Source organism: Anomalospiza imberbis, chromosome 12 (assembly GCF_031753505.1).
Source record: "Anomalospiza imberbis isolate Cuckoo-Finch-1a 21T00152 chromosome 12, ASM3175350v1, whole genome shotgun sequence".
Taxonomy (NCBI): Eukaryota; Metazoa; Chordata; class Aves; order Passeriformes; family Viduidae; genus Anomalospiza; species Anomalospiza imberbis.
In genome coordinates, this window is record NC_089692.1 from 14698482 (window position 1) to 14720209 (window position 21728).

At 54.6% G+C, this 21728-nt stretch overlaps 3 protein-coding genes across 3 annotated transcripts; 2 read left to right on the forward strand and 1 right to left on the reverse strand.

Moving 5' to 3' along the window:
• Window positions 1–1821: 1821 nt before the first annotated feature.
• On the forward strand, window positions 1822–8857 carry COQ9 (coenzyme Q9). Its single transcript, XM_068203012.1, has 9 exons — window positions 1822–1958; window positions 2705–2876; window positions 3470–3605; window positions 3951–4093; window positions 4358–4442; window positions 5621–5725; window positions 6897–7052; window positions 7424–7477; window positions 8746–8857. The coding sequence occupies exons 1-9, from the start codon at window positions 1901–1903 to the stop codon at window positions 8779–8781; spliced, it is 945 nt and encodes a 314-aa protein (XP_068059113.1). The 5' UTR covers window positions 1822–1900; the 3' UTR covers window positions 8782–8857.
• A 28-nt stretch (window positions 8858–8885) lies between these two features.
• POLR2C (RNA polymerase II subunit C) lies at window positions 8886–15154 on the forward strand. Its single transcript, XM_068203013.1, has 9 exons — window positions 8886–9079; window positions 9296–9345; window positions 9580–9648; window positions 9756–9808; window positions 9922–10050; window positions 11256–11307; window positions 11756–11924; window positions 13938–14012; window positions 14642–15154. Exons 1-9 carry the CDS (start codon window positions 8994–8996, stop codon window positions 14784–14786), a joined length of 828 nt encoding a protein of 275 aa, XP_068059114.1. The 5' UTR covers window positions 8886–8993; the 3' UTR covers window positions 14787–15154.
• Window positions 15155–16408: 1254 nt separating this feature from the next.
• DOK4 (docking protein 4) lies at window positions 16409–20750 on the reverse strand. The gene is made up of 8 exons (XM_068203019.1): window positions 20466–20750; window positions 19486–19593; window positions 19153–19267; window positions 18937–19056; window positions 18657–18846; window positions 18219–18357; window positions 18007–18130; window positions 16409–17913 (listed from the first exon to the last, which is right to left on the reverse strand). Exons 1-8 carry the CDS (start codon window positions 20529–20531, stop codon window positions 17789–17791), a joined length of 987 nt encoding a protein of 328 aa, XP_068059120.1. The 5' UTR covers window positions 20532–20750; the 3' UTR covers window positions 16409–17788.
• Window positions 20751–21728: the final 978 nt, after the last annotated feature.

The window sequence follows — 21728 nt, forward strand, 5'->3', positions numbered from 1 at the left end:
TTCTCTCGAATTCATTGTTGGGAGACTGCACACCATGCTTTATAAAGAAACCAACAAAATAACAAAAAAACTTACCTGCTTTCCTTAAAAATCTGAGTAAGACAAACACAGGATTTCTGGATTTCCTGAGCAGTGACAGCTATTTGACATTAAACACTGCCTTGTGTCTCCTACTCCAAGCAGGACCTAGCAGAGTTTGCTTATGCAGTACATAAGAAGAAAAAAGTAACTTTCCCAGCATTCCAGACTGAGGCTCTTCCCCCCGTTATGACTGGTGGCACTGGATGAGGAAATTACAGGGAGGGAGGAGTGGAACAGAACGTGCACTGACAGTTTTGAGAAAGCTGTCTCCACTGATATTTTATATGAGATTGTATTCCTTGTATGGCAATAGTATCCCATCATCACCTGTTCTCAGTAGCACCAGCTGCTGAACCCCGTGACCTCCCCTCTTTCCTCTATCCAACACAAACCTATTTTCTTCTTAATTTAACACGACCACAGAGAGCACTGTTGACCAGAACAGTTGCCCAGTGTATCTTCAATTAGCTGGAAATGACACACCTATTTCTGGAGAGACAGTTGTAAGCAAGGTCTTTACCAGGAATCACTATAACACACATCCTAAATAACGCCTTACAGCCACCACATTGTCACTAAAGCACAGCTCATGGACATGCTGTACCAAATTTAACTGCAGTGAGATAGGGAGTGGATTTTGACCCACAGTTCCTCTGGCTCTGTGTGCTGTGCACTCCCCCTCCCTCCTAGAAACTGTCAACAAGTTCAGAATGGGACAATCTGTGCCTTTTCTGAGCTACTGTGGTAGGCATTCACATTAAAACAACCACAATACCAACCCAGTAGGGAATATACACCTTGGATGTAGACTGCAGGTTGTAACATCTCACAGCTGGCTTTGCATGTGTGACACAAGCTAAGCAGCTACAGCAGACAGTAACATTTGTAATCACTCATATTAATCCCATTAAAAAGTCACCTTTCCCAAGAAGAAGGCTGAAAATCTCAAAAGTTATCTAAGCTGCTAGGTTAAGGTGGGAAAGGTAAACCCGAAGTCACAACTTCCTCTCTGAACAGCAGGTTATGACCTTGCAAGATCAGTCAGAGCCCAAACTGCATCAAGAGCAACACCACCTCCCTGAGATACGGCGAGAAGGCCGAAGATCCCGTGAGGGTGGTGCGAGGAGGGGCCCTTATCTTCATGTCACACATATTTAACAGTCCCTGAGGAACAGGGCAAGGAAAGGGGTTAAACAATAGCACAGGTTCCGCTTCAGTAGATTAGAAAGTTGCTGTGTGGGAATGGGATGATCTTGACAGTCCTTTCCAACCCAAACCGTACCAGGGCTGTAAACTGCACCCTCCTGACGCAGCACAGCCAGCTTCCAGCGGCCGGGAACGCTCCGGCCCCGGCGGCCCGGGAACGCTCCGGCCCCCGGCGGCCCGGGAACGCTCCGGCCCCCGGCGGCCCGGGAACGCTCCGGCCCCCGGCGGCCCGGGAACGCTCCGGCGACGCAAGGCTGCGGGCCCTACAGCGGGTGAGCATTTTAAGCGCACGGTGACCGAGCACGGACGGTTCAGCGAGAGCAAGGACAGGAGACGTGAGGAAATTTCGTGAAGGGATTACTTACACACAAACACACACACATACATACCCACCGACACACACCCAGCGCTTCAGACGAGGTCTCAGAAAATATTTTTAAGGGGGAAAAGGGGGAAAAGGGGGAAAAGGGGAAAAAGGGGGAAAAGGGGGAGCGCCAGCCCCGTCCCGCGCCGCTCCCCGCTCACCTCCCGTGGCTCGGCCCGCTCGGCTCCGCTCGCCCGTCCCGGTCTGACGCCGTCACCGTGACGTCATCGCGCTCTGCCCGCTTCCAAGATGGCGGCGGCGGGCGGGCTGCGGCGCGCGGGCTGGCGGCTGTGGCGGGGCCGCGCGGGTGAGGGGCGGGGGGGGCCCGGGACGCGGGGCGGGGACGGGACGGGACGGGACGGGACGGGACGGGACGGGACGGCACGGCACGGGGGAGCGCGGCCCCGTGCGCGCCCCCGTGCGCGCCCCCGTGCGCGCGCCCCGGCGATCGGGGCGGGGCGGGGCAAGGTGAGGTGAAGGGCACGAGGGGTGTGAGGGAAGCGGGGCGGGCGCCGAGCGGGTGGGTTCGAAGGAGGTTATCCGGTGGTGGTTTTCGTTGGAAGCGTGGGCCGCGAAACGCAGTTTATTAAAAAAAAAAAAAAGCGCCAAATCAAAAAACCAGCAACTAAATTAAAAGTTCGCCCAGAGTGCCGTTGAGTAATCACTCAGTGGCTAGTGTGTGGTGTCTGTCAGGGCTCTTCTGCTCCCGAGTCGGACTTGCCTTACATCCCCTGCGGAATCAGCACCTTCCTCCCAACTCCTTAATCGGGGACCAAATGGGGAGAGGCCATGTTTGGGTGCCCGGTTTCCAGTCCAAGACTGGGAAACAGTTTGCAATACATGCCATTTCTGCACTGTTCTTTCCCTCACAAAACATTTTTGCTTCAGTCACATAGACATGAGCTCAGCTGAGAGCGGCACTTAACAGAAGCGTAAAAAAAGACACTGTGAATTTGTGTTCTGTTCAGCCGCATTCACCACAACTCTTTTCACCTTAGTTTTCCATGCTTCCTGGTGTTGGAAGGAGATGCTGACTCTTGGTTTCCCTTGCAGCGGTCAGGTGCCAGCAGTACCCACCACTCCGTGCTCTCCAGGCCTCGGCTGCGCTGAGGAGAGCCCCCGATGAGCACAAGAAGGAGCCATTGGCATCTTCCTCTCAGCAGCACTTTGATTCACCTCCAGCTGGTCACCAGCCTGAGCAGAAACCTCAGGGCCCTCACCCCAGGTAACTCAGCAGCTCCTTCTAGCACTGTCCCACCGACAGAGGGATCGGAGGGCTTTTGCTTTCCTGAACCTCACATCTGAAACTGGAAGACAACGAGATCCAGAGTTAAGGAGGCCCAGACTGCAGCAGCTGGAGAGCTGGTTTGCTGTGACCATGCAAATTCCACCATGGAAACAGTATGGGGCTTGTTTTCAAGAGGGAAATTCTCATGTCTGCAAAACGCACGTCTTTGAGCCTGGGTTTTTGTGTGAATCTAAAAAAACCGAGACCGTATGTTGTCCATATGCCCGTAGTATAAAGCCCACGTTGGAAAAGGTTATAGTTTGCTTTTCTGTAAAGGAGGGGGATCTGGGGCTGATTGGTCTCCATGGAGGCATCTCCACTGAGCCCTCCTTCCCTTATTTTTCTCTTCTCTCTCAGCAAAGGTTCGTTAAGAATCGTTTTTCTGGACAGGGAAGCATTTTACTGGAGGAGGCCAGATTTATACACAGCAGGTCTCAGAATGTGCCTGGAGTCAGCGAGTGAGTGGCAGAGCCCAGGGTTCTGCTGTTTGGTGGTGACATTCCCCTCACTGTAACAATACCTTCTCATAGTTACACTGGCCAGGGCGGCCAGGAGTCTGAGGACTATGAGAGCGAGGAGCAGCTGCAGCATCGAATCCTCACAGCGGCGCTGGAGTTTGTGCCTGAGCATGGCTGGACTGCAGAGGCCATTGCAGAGGGAGCCAAGGTATGTGGGGAGAGAAGCAACAAACCAGCTGAAAACTGGATGGAGCTGAAGTGCAGAGACAGCCAGGCCTGCATGCTTCCCCCACATACTCTTGGGCGATGCATCCTAGTCAGCAAATGCTACTGGGCAGGAATGAAACCCTACAGCTGCTACAGGATAACCCCTTCAGAGACAGACTAAGGAACAGTGTAGAGTAGTGAATCCTAAAGAGAGAACATGTCTAGGAAGTACTTTTTAATGCAGTGTTGCTTTGTTTCAATTCACATATCTTTCACAACTTTTTTCTAGCTGGATCCTGCTTAGCAGTGTCTGACCTGGTCTGTGCTTCTCTCTTCTTCCCTACAGACCCTGGGCCTCTCTGTTGCTGCAGCAGGGCTGTTTCACAGTGATGGCAGTGAATTGATCCTGCACTTTGTGTCTGAGTGCAACACCAAATTGTCCGAGCTGCTGAAGGAGGAGCAGAAACTAGTGCAGCTGGGTGAAGCAGAGTGAGTACTGGGTGTGAACAAACGTCTTCCTTTGCAGATTTTGGGAGCTGGGTAAACATAGAGGCCACCTGGAACACAGATGCTTTAAGTTAAAAGTATAATTTACCCACATAAAGCCATCTTCCCAGATACAGACTAGGACCAAAGGCATGAAGGATATATAATACTTTGCTTATCTGTTGTTCAACCAGGTGGAGATTGATCTTTCAAGATCAGAATTGAGTTTAACTTGGATATTCTTCTTAACTTTTTTTCCTTACTCAGGAAGAAGCCTATAGATGAATTCCTGAGAGATGCTGTGGAAGCCAGACTGAGGATGTTGATTCCATACATTGAGAAATGGCCCCAGGTATAAAAGTAATATCAACACTGTCTCTTTTGTGTGTGTGTATTTTAAACACCCTGTGACTTTCAACATAGTCTCTCCACCAGATTAGTTCAAGGTAGTAAATGAAGCCCTGGCTGCTTTCAAATGATTAGTAGCCTTGAAGAGGAGAGCAGCCTTGGAAGGCGGCAGTTAAAGGTGACCTTAGAGCAACTGTTTCTCGAAGTTCTGGAAAGACAAAGCTCTCTGTTGTTCACTCCACCCATCTGGCATCCCCAGGGGATTACCTGTGTCTCTGCTCAGCCCTGTTTGCAGGGTCACTGCGAGTCAGGCTCCGTGCAGCTCTGTTGTGGCTGCGCTGGGATCACACCTGGAAATGCAGAAATGCTTTGCTGCAGGAAACTGTCCTTCAAGTGTGTGACTGACAAACACCTGCAGGGTAGAGGGTAGAGCTGTGAACTGAGAGGGCTCCATCCTTCTAAATTCAGATTTAACTCTCAAGCCATTCTTCCCACAGTGGGGGATGGGAGTTGGAGTGTGGCTACAGTGACAAGCAAAGAGTTCCTAATCTTGGGCTGCAAAGATTGCTGCGAGGTCCGCCTCTGTCCAGAGCCACTGCTGGCCTCTGGGCAGCTGAATCCTGCACCCCATGCACAGAGAGAGAGTACAGGCTGCATGTTCTTCTTTCAGATTAGCATAATTTGCCTTGTGAAGGATGTGGGTGGTTTGTGTCTCTCCTGGCACTGTGTGATTACGTTCAAAGGCTGCAGGATCCCAGTAGGGCCATTATGGCTGGCGCTGTTCTGCCCTTGGTTGCAGCTCTGAGTTCAAAGTCAAATTCAGAGAAATGAGAGATGTGACTCCCTGCCCACAGGGGCACAGCACAGTGTGAGTCAGCTCGGGCTCTAATGTTTCCATGCCAGAGAGGCAGCTCAGGAGAGACAGCACAGGGATGTTTGAACTGAGCAGGGATCTTTTGCCTCCAGTATAGGCTGAGGCCTGAACTTACGAGCCACGCTGTGTGTTCCCTGCACATCCTCCTGCTTGTAAAGACTGCAAAGAGCTGGGAGGATGTGTCACTGGGAGCTGGAGGCAAGTCAGCAGCAACAGGGAAAAGATAACAGGGCAGAGCAGTGTTGGTCTCTTTTACTGTTACATCCTTCTCTCTTTGGCTCCCATTTCTGTGTGTGTTTGGTTTGCAGGCCCTGAGTGTCCTGTTGCTCCCACGTAACATCCCTTCCAGCCTCAACCTCCTCACCAGCATGATTGATGATATCTGGCACTATGCTGGGGACCAGTCCACAGATGTGAGTCCTTGTGCTTTGGGGACAAGCTGGTTCTACCCCTCAGCACTTCGGCAAGATCACGGGTTCAAATAGGAGTGGGGCTGAGTCCCTCTGCAAATGGCCCATTTGTGGAGAGATGGCATTTCAGAGGCACACAAGGGTCCTTATAAACCAGTCTAATTTCTAAAGAGACTTAAGAGCCACTGAGACTAAATGCAAATTACTGCCAATGGGATTAGTGCGAATTAAAAGGACCTACTTTCCTACGCTCTTAAGTGCTCATTTTTCTTTTTTGAAGACACAGACAAAGTTGTTGAGATTTTGAGACTGAGAAGTTAATCCAGTTTTCAGAAAGTGAGCAGTGGGTCTGTCAAACAGCTCTCTTCTACCAGCAATAGCATTTACAGACTTGACTTGAAAACCTTTAAAGAACCTACCTAAAAATACCAGTAGCTTATTAAAGCTTTCATCTTTCTGGCAGGAAATAAAAGAAAATTATAACCTTAATTATAGCAATTAATAAATTACTTTAATTCTTATAGATGTAGGGTGAGATGGAAAAAGCTAAATGAACCATTTTAACAAACTACTTTAATAAGCTTCTTTTATCTGCGTATAAAAGAGAAGCTACTGCAGTGAAAAATAAATAAGACAGCAGAAAAATTAAAGGAATAAACCAGAAGACAACTGAAAGAACACAATTGCTTCAGGAACTGAAAGTCCCTTACGTGTTATGCAAGTCAAATCAACATGTTGGAGCCAGTGTCTGCACTGAGCTGTTCCTAAAGTCTCACTGATGCAGGGATTAGGAGAGGTTCTAAAGTTGTGTTTTGTTTGCACCTCCTGACTGGTTGCATGAGTTTTCCAGGGGAGCTGTGATGCTGAGCCTGCTCCCTCCTTCCTAGTAATGGGGTTTGAAGTTGCTCATAGCAGATCCCTCTTCCCAACACCAGGAGCCAGGCAGAGAATTCTCATGCCTCAGAGACCCCTTCAGGTGGGTTTTTAGGAACAGGAAGAGAACAGAAAGAGTTTTGTCTCAGGCCCTGAGAGATCCAGCTGCAAATGGCAAATTCCTCTCTGTGGGAAGGAACGTGCTGTGGGTGTGGGATTTTCCCTTGCTGTTCTCTGGTAGCTGCACTCTCGATGTGCACGCAGAGCACAGCTTTCTCTCTCTCCCCCTGTGCCCCTGCAGTTTAACTGGTACACTCGGCGGGCTGTGCTCACTGGCATCTACAACACCACGGAGCTGGTGATGATGCAGGACTCGTCCCCTGGCTTCGAGGACACTTGGCGCTTCCTGGCAAACAGAGTGGCTGATGCCATGACCATGAGCAACACAGCCAGTCAGGTAAGCTTAGGGACAGGTGTGCATGCAGCAAATCCCTTCTCCACAAGGATATATGCAGGCACACCTGGCTTTTCCATCATGCACGTCTGCTGAGGGACCCCCTTGTTGCTGTCAGTTCAAAATCAATAGATGATTATGTGGTGTTTAGTAAAGTGACATGTAGGTGCCCTCTTTGTCAGACTGTCCCAGTGGTTAGGAGACATCCCAGGAAACCCCTTCCATGTGCCCTGTCTGTGGCTGTCACTTGTCTGCAGTGCTGCCAGCACCTTTCTGTAGCAGAGACATGTTTGTTGTGCATTCCCTCTCTGTGTTTGGGGGCCACGAGTGCAACTGCAGGAAGCAAAAGGTCGTGTTCTCCCGGTGTCTCCCAGGTACAATCCACTGGAGAAGCTGTTGTCCAGGGCCTGATGGGAGCTGCAGTTACTGTAAGTAATGCTGAAGCCAGCAGGGCTGTGAGAGCAGAATTGCTTCTGAATGTTAGCATGTGTTTTCCTCCCAAATCTAGAGGACAACATGGAAAAACTATCGTCTTTCATGGCTTAGATTTAAGGGTGATTTCCTTGGTAGTTTGAGGTTAGTTCACTGTTGTGTGGTGAAAGAACTTGAATAGAGCATAAGGAAATTAAGTCTGAAGCTGCAGGGTGAGCTTTAGGGATGAGAGACAGGTGATCAGAATAAATACAACTGTTTTCCATTGCTTGTCACAAGATCTCTCCCCGTGCCAGGCCCTGTGCTGGAAATCTTGACGGAGGGTCTGTGGCCCCATGGCTACTTGGGAGGTGGCACCTGTCCCTGAGCCACAGCAGGGTGACTTCCTCAAGCTCTTCCATTTGACTTCAGTGTCCTTCCAAGAATTCATTTACTTCTTGCTAGTGTCCTGGACTGCTTTCTGTCCATGCAGAGGGAACTGCACTTTTTCTGGCATACAAAATAACCCTTTGTGTACCCAGGAGTGACTTTTGAAGGCCTTCAGGGCCTCACTGTGATCCTATTTTTGGACAACTGCCGTTGCATTTAGCAACAAAGTGATTTCCTTGTTATCAGAAATACATTTACCTTGCAGCAAGACAAGACAAATTGGCTGGAACGTAAATTAGACATCGTTGTTACTGATGAAGCACTTCTCAAGAATTTCTCCCACCTCCTTCCCCCTGCAGTAGTGGTGGAATTTAGTGTCTCTCAGGCTCTCTCCTCTCTCATACCTACACATGCCAAAAGGATCCTCCACTAGAGAAGTCCCGGGCTCTGTTTCACACCCACACGATGCGCTCGGGTCCGGGATATCTTCCACTGCCGATGTTTGGTCTGTCCCTGCAGCAGATCCGCTGCCCAGACAAACGGGAGGACCTGCATGCATTCTGAGGGGGGGTGGGTTGTAGTCAGATGGCTTTAGGGCAGAATCACCCCAATACAGAACTGCAGGGGAGCGCATTCCAAAAGCCCCATGCCCCAAAGGCACAGATTCACCGCCGAGGTCTGTGTGGCCGCAGAAATCGACCCAAGCTGAAGCCTGCTGGCCGGGAGGGCAGGTTCGGCTCCGAGGGGTGGCCGGAGCTGGCTCCAGTTTGATTCTTGCCCGTCCCCAGAGCACAGAGATGCCTCTCGGCCCCGCATCTCTGCTCGTAGCACACCGGCCTCCCCCTGCGGCCGCCCGGGACAGGGGCACTAAACCCCATTCTCCTTGTGCCCACAGATCAAGAACCTGGCGGGGCTGAACCAGCGCCGGTGATGCGGCAGCGGCGGCGAGCACCGGAGAGGCCGCGCCCCGCCCTTCCCCGGCACCAATAAAGTCGTGCTCAGCCTGGCACGGACTCTTTTTGCGGGCGCACCGGGACCGGGGGGAGCGGGGCGGGGCCGGGCCGGCCCGGGCGGCGGGAGCGGGGCCGGGAGCGGGGCCGGGAGCGGGGCCGGGAGCGGGGCCGGGAGCGGGGCGGGGCAGCCATGCCGTACGCCAACCAGCCCACCGTGCGCATCACCGAGCTGACGGACGAGAACGTCAAGTTCATCATCGAGAACACGGACCTGGCGTGAGCACCGCCGCGGGGCCGGGGGGGACAGGCCCGGGGGTGAAGCGGCCGCGGGAGGCCCCGGGGGCGGCCCCATGGACCCGACTTCCCCGTGGGCGCCGCCGGTGCGGCCGGGCAGGGTCTCTGAGGCAAAGCCCCGCAGCAGCCTCGGCCAGGTCTGTGCGGGCCTGCAGCCTCACGCTCTCATGCCCACACACGGGTGTTTCCCTCCCTCAGGGTGGCAAATTCCATTCGGAGAGTGTTCATCGCAGAAGTCCCCATCATAGGTGAGGCCTTTCACTTACCTTGGTCACAGTGCCTTGGGCTGCTCTCCGTGTGGCTCCCATCACTTTCCCTCTGTGTTCTCCCACACCTCCTCTCTGCTTTTGCCTCTCCTTACCCGTGTTCAGCCATTACTGTGCCCTGCAGATGCTGCCTCAGTGTCTCTGCAGTGCTGTGTCCTCGCAGGCTGGCTTTTCCTCACATGAGTATTTCTGTTTGTGACTTTCTCTTCTCTGCAGCCATTGACTGGGTCCAGATAGATGCCAACTCCTCCGTGCTCCACGATGAGTTCATTGCACACAGGCTGGGTGAGTGCTGGCTGGGGAGGAAGATGAAGGTGTGTTCTGGGCAAAATCAGGGTGAGGGGCCCTTGTGGTCTGACTCAGAGGTTCCTCTGGTTTCCGGCTTCTCACAGGTCTCATCCCGCTCACCAGCGACGACATTGTGGATAAGATGCAGTATTCCAGAGTGAGTCAAGTGAGATGCTGTGGGGAATCATTTTGAGGGTGGTGGTGTTAGCTCTGATGGGGAGCTCTGGCAGTTTCTTGCATAAAGAACCCGTGTGTGTGTGTGTGCGCCAGGACTGCACGTGTGATGAGTTCTGCCCCGAGTGCTCCGTGGAGTTCACGCTGGACGTTCGCTGCAACGAGGACCAGACCCGGCACGTGACGTCTCGCGACCTCATCTCCAACAACCCGCGCGTCATCCCGGTCAGTGCCACCCCTCTGCACTCACAGAGTTCACAGAACCACTGCGTTGGAAGAGACCTTCGAGATCATCGAGTGCAACCCAGCCCCAGCACCTCAACTAAACCCTGGCACCCAGTGCCACATCCAGGCTTTGTTAAACACACCCAGGGATGGTGACGCCACCACCTCCCCAGGCCATTCCAGTACTACATCACTCTTCCCATGAAAAACTTTTCCTAATATCCAACCTATATTTCCCTTGATGCAGCTTGAGGCTGTGTCCTCTCGTTCTGTCAGTTGCTGCCTGGAGAAAGAGACCGACCCCCACCCGGCCACAGTCACCCTTCAGGGAGTTGCAGAGAGTGATGAGGTCACCCCTGAGTCTCCTTTTCTCCAGGCTGAACACCCCCAGCTCCCTCAGTCGTTCCTCACAGGGTTTGTGTTCCCAGCCCCTCTCCAGCCTCATTGCTTCCTCTGGACGTGCTCAAGCGTCTCAACGTCCTTCCCAAACTGAGGGCCCAGAACTGGACACAGCACTCAAGGTGTGGCCTCACCAGTGCCAAGTTCAGGCCTCACCAGTGCCAATGCCCTCCCTGCTCCTGCTGAGGCAGGGTGGCAAACACATGGAATGGAGGCACATTTCACATTGCCTAAAGCTCCACTTAAACCGTAGGGGTTGAGCAAAGCAGGAGTATCTGCAGGAGCAGCGTGTGTGCCAGGGTCCTCCTTGTCTCTGCTGCGCTGTCCTTCACTTGCTGTCTGATGGGGTGCAAAGCAGTGTAGCCTCATCCTGCACCCCTCAGCCCAAAATCCTTGGCTACCCTGAGGCTCCAGCTTGCTGGTTCTTGACTCTCAGCATGGCAGAGTGTGAGGAGCTTGGGCCATGGCAGTGCTGCCAAACAGCTGCTGTGCAGTTGTCTTGGGGAGGGTTTGTGGTGCCAAAGTGGGACAGAGGCAAAGGGACTTACAGAGAATGTTCTAGTGCACTGTTGAGGTGGGTCCAGATGTCACCACAACCTGGACTGCTCCTGCTGCCTGGTGACAGTGTGTGCCTGGGTAAAGCCCAGCTGGAGCCTGCTGTCTGTTACTTGCTTTTGGCTGAGTGCTGTGTGTCATCTTTAGCAGTTGTGGGAGTGACTTTAGGAACCAAGCAGATGTGCTGTGCTGGAGCACTCATGCAAGCTGATCTTGTCCCTAATTTGCTTGGTTCTGTTTGGCTGCTGCAGGTGACATCTCGGAGCAGAGACAACGACCCCAATGACTACGTGGAGCAGGATGGTGAGTGGTGGGTGACTGGGAATAAGAACTGTAGGAGGAAATTCCCTTTTCTCTCAGGTTCTTTGAACTCATTCTTCCTTTACTAGCTGTGCAACCGTAAGGCAGCTGTAAATATGACACTTCTGAGCAGCTGGTGTCACTGCACGAGTGGGGTAGCATTTTGTCTTAATGCCACTCAGATCGTCCCAGAACTGAAGTCCTGTGTCAGAGGGTGCTTCTGTCTCTCCTTGTGAGAGCTTAGAGACAGCAAGGAGGTGAAATGGTGTGTTGTTGGCTGTTCCTTGGGGGCCAGTGCAGCTCCTTTTTAGCTGTTCTGGGGACACAGCTGAGCCCCTCTAAGAATCCAATCAAACCCTGGAAGCTTGTGACATCTTCCTGGGCGCCAAAAATCTGCCTTTGCAGAGTGTGATCCAGCACACTCATTTCTCCCCTCTGTGTGCTTTTGCAGACATCCTGATTGTGAAGCTGCGGAAGGGGCAGGAGCTGCGGCTGCGGGCCTATGCCAAGAAGGGCTTTGGCAAGGAGCACGCCAAGTGGAACCCCACAGCCGGCGTGGCCTTCGAGTACGACCCCGACAACGCGCTGAGGCACACGGTGTACCCCAAACCAGAGGAGTGGTATGTCCTGCTGTCTGTCTGCAGGGACTGGGAAAGGTTTTCCAGCAGGCCACAACTTACACTTCAGCCCTGGGGATAATTTGGCTCAGTAAGTGATGGGGAGCGTGCCTGCCACATCCCCTTGTGCAGACTCTGCTCCTGGGGTTGGGTAGCAAGGCCAGTCACTTGTTGGCAGCTGCACGCACAAGGTGGACTGGTTTGTGGTCATCCTTTGTCCTCCCTCACATACCATCGCTGCTGGTTTGCCTTGCTTTCATGCCCTTTTTCGCCACTTCTTGCTGAATTTTCTTCCCTGTGCAAGTGTTTTGTAGGTTGGAGTAAGATCCGAGGAAGGAACAGATCCACATGAGATAAAAGAAGTTGTTATGAGAGCAAAGAGAGGAAGGTTGGGTTGCAAGACTGATTTTTCAGCTTGGCTTGAGGAAGCCCAGTATGGCTGTGATTTAACCCATACCTCTTCTCATGCCTGGAGGCTGAGCTCTGGCAGGGTTTCCCTCTCTGGCCCTTTCCTGTCCTCTGAAATACCATTCTGCAGAAGTTGCACACAGTTTTTCATCCAAAAGTGACATATTTTACTTTTGGAAAGCTGCTGCCCTGTTTTGGCCTGGGTGAGGACTTTATCCAGCATCCCTTTTCATGAATGGGTACCTGAGCTGCTCCTGGCTCTGTATCCCAGTGATCACCTAGCAGACATCCTGTCACTGAGCACGCTGGAGCCAGCAGCATAATGAGGAACCAGGTGCTTTAGGCAGGGCAGGCTGAGAGCAGGGACTGGGCAGGGTGGTGGATGTGCTGCTGTAAACATTGATCAGTGGCAGGCTCACAAGCCTGGTGTGGCATACAACAGACAGGGCACCAGGAAACAGTTTTTGAGAAGTTCTAGGCAAAATATATGTAAAAGTTGGCAAAATCCCAAAAGAGGTTTGATATTGGAGCTGCCAGTTCTTGACGATATGTCTGTCTTTTCAAGTTCATCTGACTCCCTGTGAAGACAATACTGAGCCAAAGCCTTCTGCTGTCCAAGGCCAGCTATGATTTTTGGTTTCAGTTTGTCATGCTAGTTGCTTTTTGAGGCTGTTGGCAGTGTCATGGAAACAACTGTCAGAGTCATGGAAACCTCTGCACTATTTTGGTCATGGGTGGTTCTGCAAGTAACAAGAAATCCCACCTTCACTAACACTTCATCTTTCTCAGTGGTTTGTACAAGCAGAGGGTTTGTGGCAGCTGATTACAGGGTGCTGGGATCAGTGTTTCTGGGTATCTCTGGGGCAGAGGAAGGCCAACCGGAGACCTTGGTGGGTACAGGATTTTCTGTGCTGGCTTCTCAGACAGCTCAAGGCTTTGGGTTTTCTTACATGGATTAAGTGGTTCCACACAGTCTCTCTGGTGTGGTGCTCTGTAAACCAAGGGATGCAGCAGGTAGAGAGATGTGTTTGCCTAACTGATGCACAGGTATTGCAGTGATTTTGGTAGAGGAGTGGAGGTGCAGGACAACAGGATGGAGCTCACTGATGCAGGTGGTGTCTGTTGTACAGGAGTTTGTTTTCCTGCTCGTCCAAGCCAACTGTGCCTCACAGACTTGAGTGCTGGAGTACTCCAGTGCTTTCCTGGCCCAGTGGGAAGTAGAAAGAAAAGATAACCCAAGGTCCATTACTCCATAAGAGCATCCAGGCTCCATAAACACAGTCCCTTTCAGGAATCAACATCCCTTCACTGTAAGCACCTGCCAGATTTTACCAGTGGAGGTGGATGGAGCCACAGTACAGGGCTTGCTGAGTTTGGGCAGAGCAGGGCTGATCCCCTTCTTCCAGTGCTGCTGATGGCATTAATGAGGAGCCAGAAAGCACCGTGTGTGACTGAGCTTATTTCTGTGACTTGATGTTTGATGACCACCCTGTTGTGTGCTGTATGTGAGCCCCAGTACTCACTCACTGGGGCCAAACAGTGCCTGGGCTCTGTGGGGCCAGTCTGGAGCAGGGGCTCTGTGTAACCTCTCCTGCTCTCTGATTCCAGGCCCAAGAGTGAGTACTCGGAGATCGACGACGAGGACGCTCAGGCTCCCTACGACCCCAACGGGAAGCCAGAGAGGTAGGGAGCTGAATGCAGTGCTGCAGCTGGAAGATGGGGTGACTGGCTGGGTGCATCTCATGGGCTCTCATTAACAGAAGAGTGTCTACACTGTGCTGAAATTGCAAGCCCAGGGATTCCCTGAAAAGCAGGGCAGGAGTTGGCGTTAAGTGGTGATATACCTAGATGTGGCAGGTTTTCCCCTCTGGGAGATACTAGACAGTTCTCCTGAGTTTGTGTTGCCAGGAAGGGTGGTGCACACTCAGTGAGGTGTGAGGCCTGCAGGGCAAATACCCTGGCTTAAGGTATTCATTCACCTGTGTGTGTTTCCTGCTCTGATTGCTGGTTTGCACTGCAAATGCACCTCAGGCAGCCTTAGTCCCTGGCTTGGGGCTGCTGGCTCACAGGTCACAGTGCTGAACAGAAATCAATCTCAGAAGTGCTCTTGCAGCCCATGAAGTTGTGAGTGTTGGTGCGATGGTTGTAGAAGGGCAGCCCTGCGTGGGAGGTGAATGATGATGATGATGATGGTTGGGATTCCAGGCAGATCCCCCTGCTGTGAGTGTGGATGGGCTGGAATGATGTGCTGTCTGGGTTTGCACCTCCTTGCAGAGGTGATGGTGACTTAAGCCCCTGCCTTGTAACCTCAGGTTTTATTACAACGTGGAGTCCTGCGGTTCTCTGCGCCCTGAGACCATCGTCCTGTCTGCACTGTCCGGCCTCAAGAAGAAACTGAGCGACCTCCAGACACAGCTGAGCCACGAGATCCAGAGCGATGTCCTCACCATCAACTGAGGTGGCCCTTGCAAGAGAGTACTGTGAGCTGTGAGTGATTCCTGGCTGAGATCTGGGGAGAGGCTTTTACCACCCCATCATCTCCTTCTGCCTTTCCTGGCCCAGCACTTGGTTGGTGATGCCTCTTCCCTGGGCCTCCTTCCCAGGGAAAGCCATTGTGATGTGTAGGGTAAAAGAGGAAGGGAATCAAGTCAGTGAGCATCTTAGCTGGGACAGGCTTTGTCTCCAAATGATCCTGGAGTTTTGGTTCTGGTGTTGGATTTTGTGCATGTGGTGTTTGGGATTAGGAAGCATGTACCTTTGTTACACAACCCTACCTTATTTACATGTCCATTCTTTACTGTGCTGAATAAAGCCTTACCCTCAAATTTTTCTGTTATCTCTGAAAGCTCATCCGAGGCTGCTGGAGGAGATGTCACATCATTTACTTCTCTCCAATAGACATTAACTTAATGAGATCTGCTTTGGAGGGAGCATTGCTCGCTGATGCTGATTGCTGCTTGTGGCATTATCTCCCGAGGAGAGCAGCACTCTCCTGCAGGCAGCCCGTCGTTCATTGACCCAGTGCTGTGGGTAAAGCAGATGTTTGAGGCCAGGGTGGGCAAGATGCTGCAGAAGGCAGCACTGCAGGGGAGCCCAGCTGGGCCAGGCAGGCAAAGCTGTACTTACAGAATCCTCTGGAACAGACTCCACCCCTGTGCTGTATTACCCTTTTCTGAGGAGCTGGGTGGCACATGGTCTGTCAGTAATGGTCCCTGGCTGATACCTTTCTTTGTGCCCACTGCCCCCAGTGTGTGCTGGGCTGGAGTGAGGTGCAGTTCCCATGCCCTGACCCCACTGGCAGTGGCTGAGAGTCACCACTCTTCCTTCATCACTGCCCAGCATGACTTGGGATGAGCTTCTTGGTGACATTTTCCTGGAGAGACCTGCAGCTCCTGTACCATGGGGGCCGGGAGGAAGGGTGTGTGCCCCTGTGGTCATCCTGGTATGGATGGGGATGGTTCAGGGGGTGGTGCTAGGGTCACAGTGAGCTGGGGAGAGCAGCCTATGTCAGCATTGCCTTTTCCTCCAGGCAAAAGCTGCTTCAACCAGGCTGCTGCTTCCATTTCCTTGCCATGGCAGAGCTGGCTGCAGTATGGCTCCCCATGTCCCTGTCCTTGGAGGGATCACGGTGCTGGCTGGCATGACTGTCTTACCTTGAGGCCAGTGCTGCCAGGCAGTCATGGCATGGATAGTTTACCTGGCACAGCTCTGGGAGAGCTGGGAGATGGTGTGCCTTGAAACTCCTTCACCTGGGGACTTGGAGCCACCACTGGCCTGGCACATCCCCAGAGGCACGGGCAGCTGGAGGTGAGGGTGACAGCGGGGTGCTGGCATCCTGTTCCACTCAGGGTTGTTTGATGGAGAGTGGCAACTCCCTTTACCCTTTTTCCTATCCCAGTGGTTTTAGGGCTTTGCTTGAAATGTCTTGGCCATGGCTGGAGGCAGAACAAAGCCCTGAGCCAAGCGTGCTGCCAGGAACCTCAGGAAATCTCCCCCCATCAGCATTTTTCTCTCTGGCAGGCACTACTCCCACTTGCGCTTCCCGAGCGCGCTTGGATGGAACAGACAAACAGGAAGGGTGGATGTGGATAAGGGTTGTTTATTCATTGAGCAACTCCTTAAAAAACAGAAAACCCAAACATTTTTGGTAACAAATGTTAAATCTTTTCCAGATGAGGTGTGTAGCCAGGAAATGAGGGCAAGTTCCACCTCTCACCCCAGGGAGGACACACTGCTGGGCAGTGCTAGGGTCCAGAGCCCCTCTGTGCCCAGCCATGCTGCAAGGAGCAGCCTTTCTCTGTCCCCATGTCCCCTTCAGCCACAAGCTACACCACCCTGAAACACAGTATTTACAGACAACAGATTCCCACATCACAACACTCCCTGTGCCCAACACATGGACCTGGAGCTTTAAAGGGCATAAATAAAATCACCAAGCATCCAACCCAGACGGAAAGAAGACTCCAAAGAAACACCAAGGTTTGCACGGCAATAAAAAGATAGCCCTTCTAAAGGAGGTCAATAAATAGGAGAACTAGAAAAAATCAATTGCTTTTTAAGTTCAGCACATAAAGCCCAGTTCCACCTCCAGTGGGTGAGGAGGAAGTGAGGGCTGTGGGAATGCACAGAAAAATGTGGCTCTCTCCCCATCAGCATGGGTTTCTCTGCCGTGGGGCTTCTCATATCCATAAAGCTGCCCCTTGAGAGACAGATGCTACTGGCCAAAACCAGTCCCATGGTTGCCCACCAGCAGATAAACCAGGGGCACGGCAGGGGGACACAGCTGTGGGAGGAGTGAGGGGTGTTGGGGTGGGAGAAGCCAGGGAGCTCGGCTCTGCCTGGCCGCTCAACCCAGCCAACCCCCCTGGAAGGAAAACCAGTTTCTCCTGAGACATATAAATTCTACAGCGAGCGTTTAAATAGCTTGAAGAAGTGCAAAAATCAGCTCAGGGATGGCAGGGTGTCCTCAGAAGCACCCTGCTCTTCATGGAGGGGTGGGACCCTGCACCATCAGCCTGACACAGCTGCATCCTCCGACGCTGCTCCATGGCCATGGCAGACTGATCCTCCAGCCTTCCTGCCATGCAGAAAACTCCCAATTTCTTGACACGCCCCCCCCCCCCCCCCCCCTTCACCTCCCAGTTGGATCCCTAAGAGTCAAAAACCTCTGGGCATCTGCCCAAGGGCTCTTCAGCAGCCACCACATTTGCATTCATGTGAGAAGGAAATATCTTTTACAATAAGGGTATTCAATATATATTTGAAGTCAGTTGAGGCTGAGCCAGCCATCGCCTCCACTAACGCCAGACCAGGGCGTGAGCCAGTGCCTGCTTCCTAAGGTCTTGGCACCAAGGTGCCCCAGCTCGGTCTCCTGGAGATTCTGAGGGATGACTGCCTGCGTCCTTGCCACCCCTTGGAGAAGAAAAAGGGGACCCCTGCCACAGTCCCCCGACACCAGCTCATGGGGAAGATGTGGGCTCCCTGTCTTCAGGCTTGTCGCTTTTGGAGGACTTTGGCTTCAGCAAGATGAACCTGTTGAGGAGGTCGGTGTCCGAGCTGGCCTGGGCGCCTGCATATGCCTCCCCTGAGGACAAAACAGAGGGTGGGCTCACCTGGTGGGGAAAGCTCTGGAGGCTGGAGGAGCAGCATCTCCTCGGTGTGGAGTGGGGACACTCACCAGCATAGCTGGAGGACTCAGCCATGTTCTGGGAGCCAGTGATGTGGTGCCAGTAGGCGCTGCGGGGCAGCATGGTGGTGGGGGTGCAGGGGTAGGAGAAGTGCTCAGTGCCCTTGTTCAGCAGCTGCAGTGGATGGGGGGGGAGGAGGGTGACACAGGGCTCCCAGAGTCTCCCCCGGCTGTGTCCCCCCTCAGCATGGGCTGGAGCTCACCCTGACGTTCTTCTCCATCTCCAGCAGGACCCTCTTGTGCTGCTCAGCAATGGCCAATGTGGCGCTGTGCACACGCTGGTAGATCTGCTCACCCTCCTGCGTCTGGAAGGTGTAGAGACCTTCTCCTGCATCACACATCCTGTGGGGACAGGGCACAGGATGTCACGGATGTCTTCAAGCCAAGGGATGATAAAACCCACCCAGATGACAGCTGGCATAGCTTCCCATACGGTTAGAGCTGTGCCTGTATCCCCTTCGTGGCGCTGATCTGGGACCAGCTCCAAGCCCCGCCTGCCTTGGGCACACCGTACAGGCCACGGCCATCACCCCAGCCTCAGGCCTGCCCTGTGGTGATGCCAGCAGTGCCACTGCCTGGAGCACCCAGCTGGAGGAAGGCACACAGCTGTGATCCCTGTCCTGGCCAGGGTGACATCTCACCGTCCGGCCTCGAAGGTGAAGCGGGTGGCGTCGCGGCCGTAGCGGCGCAGGGAGCAGAGGGGCCAGGAGACCAGCTTCACCCGGGGGTTGTGCGTGTCCCAGAGGTAGATGTTTTCGTGGGTGATCTGCAGCTTGCACTCGCCATAGACGTCCAGGTTGGGGCAGGGGAGGAGGAACACGTTGAACCGGTCTGGAAAGGGGGAAAAAAAAAGAAAATAAAACAATCAGCGGGGGGTGCAGCAAGGCGGAGCCCCGGGCGAGCACTCCCCGCCGCGCTCACCCGTCTGCTCGCACTGCACGCCGGGCGCCAGCAGGTCGGGCTCCCCCAGGCTGATGTCGTTCAGGCGGGCGCCCAGGCACTCCACCGACAGCGTCTTGTACCACTCCTCCGCCTCCAGCTCTGCAAGGCACCACGGCAGCCCCTGGGCGACCCTGGCCACGCCGGGGTGCCCCACCCAGCACCCTCAGCCCGGCTCCCCTGGGCGCTGCCCCGTACCTGAGTCGCAGGTGAAGGTCCGGGCGGAGTCGTCGGTAAAAACGATGGCCACCGCCTGTCTCTTGGTCTCCTTGGGCAGCCGCGTGATGCACTTGACATTGCTGATCTCGGTGACCTGCAGAGGAGTTGGGGGGTCACCGAGAGCTGCTCCCAGACCCTGTTCCCTGCTGCACGCAGACCCTGACACCTGCAGCACCCAGAGCCAGCTGCATCCCCCTCCGGGGCGCATGGGGTGACAGCCACCCAGCGAATTTAGGCAAGGAAGGACCTGCTCTGGCACGGGTCCCCAAGCAGCGGGCAGCACCCCAGCACCCCTCCAGCGCACCCCCTCACCTTGGGGCACCCCCGCAGGCACGCCGACTTCTCATCCGGGTACTTCTCCAGGCGCTGGGGCCCTTTGCTGGAGGATTTGCGGAAGACCAGCCAGCACCGCCGGTAGATCTGCCGGACAGAGAGCGCGGCGGCTGCTTGGTGCAAGAGGGGCTCCCTTGTCCCCGCCACATCCCCCTGTCCCCATCCCCAGGGCCCGTGCCTGGTTCTGCTGACCCTGCTGGCCTGGGGACAGGAGGGGATGCTGGGGATAGGGCTATGCCGGGGCTGCCATCATCTGCCCCCACCCCCTGTCAGTGCTAATTACAGAGCTTAATTAATGAACACAGACAAAGCTCCCAAGGGGACCGCTGTTCTGGCATTTCCCCGTCCCCTCTCCTACATCCCCTGCCTCTAAGGGTGGTGGGACCACCGTCCCCAGGCATGTCCCCCTCCCCTCGATCCCGCTCCCTCTTTGTTCTCCCTAATTAGCATGAAATTACCCAGCATGCTCGTTGCTGCGGCTCCAAACCACGGAGATGGGCGACCAAACCCCCTGACCCCCCACCTATGGGTGCTGTACTCCCAGACCACCCTAATTTGCACCCAGCAGCTCCAGTCCCTCCCAGTGTGGGGCATTCCCGATGCCAAACTGTGTGTGCAGGGAAACTGAGGCACGGAGGGAAGGGAAGGCTCACAGACACTCCCCAAACCCTGGGTGACCTGGGACAGGTGAACGGGTGTTACTCAGTGCAGGATTCGGCCGGTGCAGCAGCTGGACCCCTGTGGCTGCTGGATGATTTGGGTACCAACAAGTGGCCTGTCCCTGCCATCCCCCACTCCTCCGCCACCACAGCCCCCAAAAGGCTGCTAATTCAACCCCAAAACAAGGGCACAGGAAGCCACAAGAGGGACCTGTCCACGTCACCTCAATGGGAAACCAGTGCCCCAAATCCATGGGTGTTCCCCCCCACACCTCCACATTCCCCAAGATCCCCACTCACCCCCAGCTTCTTGCTCTTCATCCTCACATAGCCCTGCTTGATGATGTCGTTAAAATTCGTCGCCATGGCGATGGCTCGATAGGGTAGGGGATATTTTGGGAGGGGGGGGCTGCCTTCACCTTCGCCCCCCCCCCTCCATCCTCTTCCTCCCTACCCCTCCTGTCTCACCACCGGCCCAGCTTGGTGCTAGCAGTGTCCCCCATTCTGGCTGGAAAAGAGAAATGACAGATCGACGGGTGACATCTTCCTCGTCCTCCTCCTTGTCGTCCTCCTCCTCCTCCTTCCCCTCCTCCTCCTCCTCCTCTTCCTCCTCCCTTCGCTGCCTGAACCATCCGAGTGGAACAGTCCGGTGTTAACCCCTGCCAGCACGGTGGAGCCAGGGTGGCACAGACAAGTGGTCAGTCCCCTGCCGCCAGCTCCAACATGTGTCCGAGGGGACACCCACAGCAGACCTCGCCCACAGGTCTCCATCACCTCTCGCACTGCCTCTCCTTCCTCCCAGGCTGCTCGCTTGGGCAGCAACATGGCCCCGGCCCTTGGGCACGGGCTGGGTTCAGTGGGAACGGCCAGGCCGGCTCTGGTGTGGGGTGTTTTGGCCGGCACCGGGTGCCAGAGAGACCCCGGCTTCCAACCTCGCACCCCTGGTGTAACCCAGCCTCTCTCCAGCCCTCCCATGAGCTCAGCCTCGCTCAGCCGGGTCCCCGCTGGTTGCCCCAGCCCCGAACGGTGGGATCAGGTGGGGACCAGGTTCCTTTCCCAGGTGGAGAAGTCCCAGGTAGAAGGCAGTAACCCAGGAAACAGAATAGGGCCATCGGCCATCCCCGGGGATGCTCCTCCATGCCAGCGACGCCCTGGTCCCCAGAGCCCAGCACCCAAGGGAATCCGACTGGGACAGCACCTCGGGGACCACCCGCTGTCTGGGAGAGGCCGGGGCAGCGCTCCCTCTGAGGGGAATATCCCCCCCATTCCCCCATCCCCATCACCCCACCCCACACCCCAAGGGAACTCAGAGATGCTGGGCAGCACCTCCTGCCCCCTACCCCCGACCCGTCACCTCGGCATCCCCACGGCGCCCCCCGACCCCTCATCACCCATCACACCCGTTCTCCCACCGGGACGTCCCTCCGGGCGTTGTCACCTCCCGGCCGCTCGCCCCCGACCCTTGTCAGCCCAAACCTCGGTCAAGCCCCGTCCGGTGTCACCCGCTCCGCCCGTCCCCGTTCCCCCGCCGGTTCCCCCGCCTTACCCGGCCTCCCGGTGCGA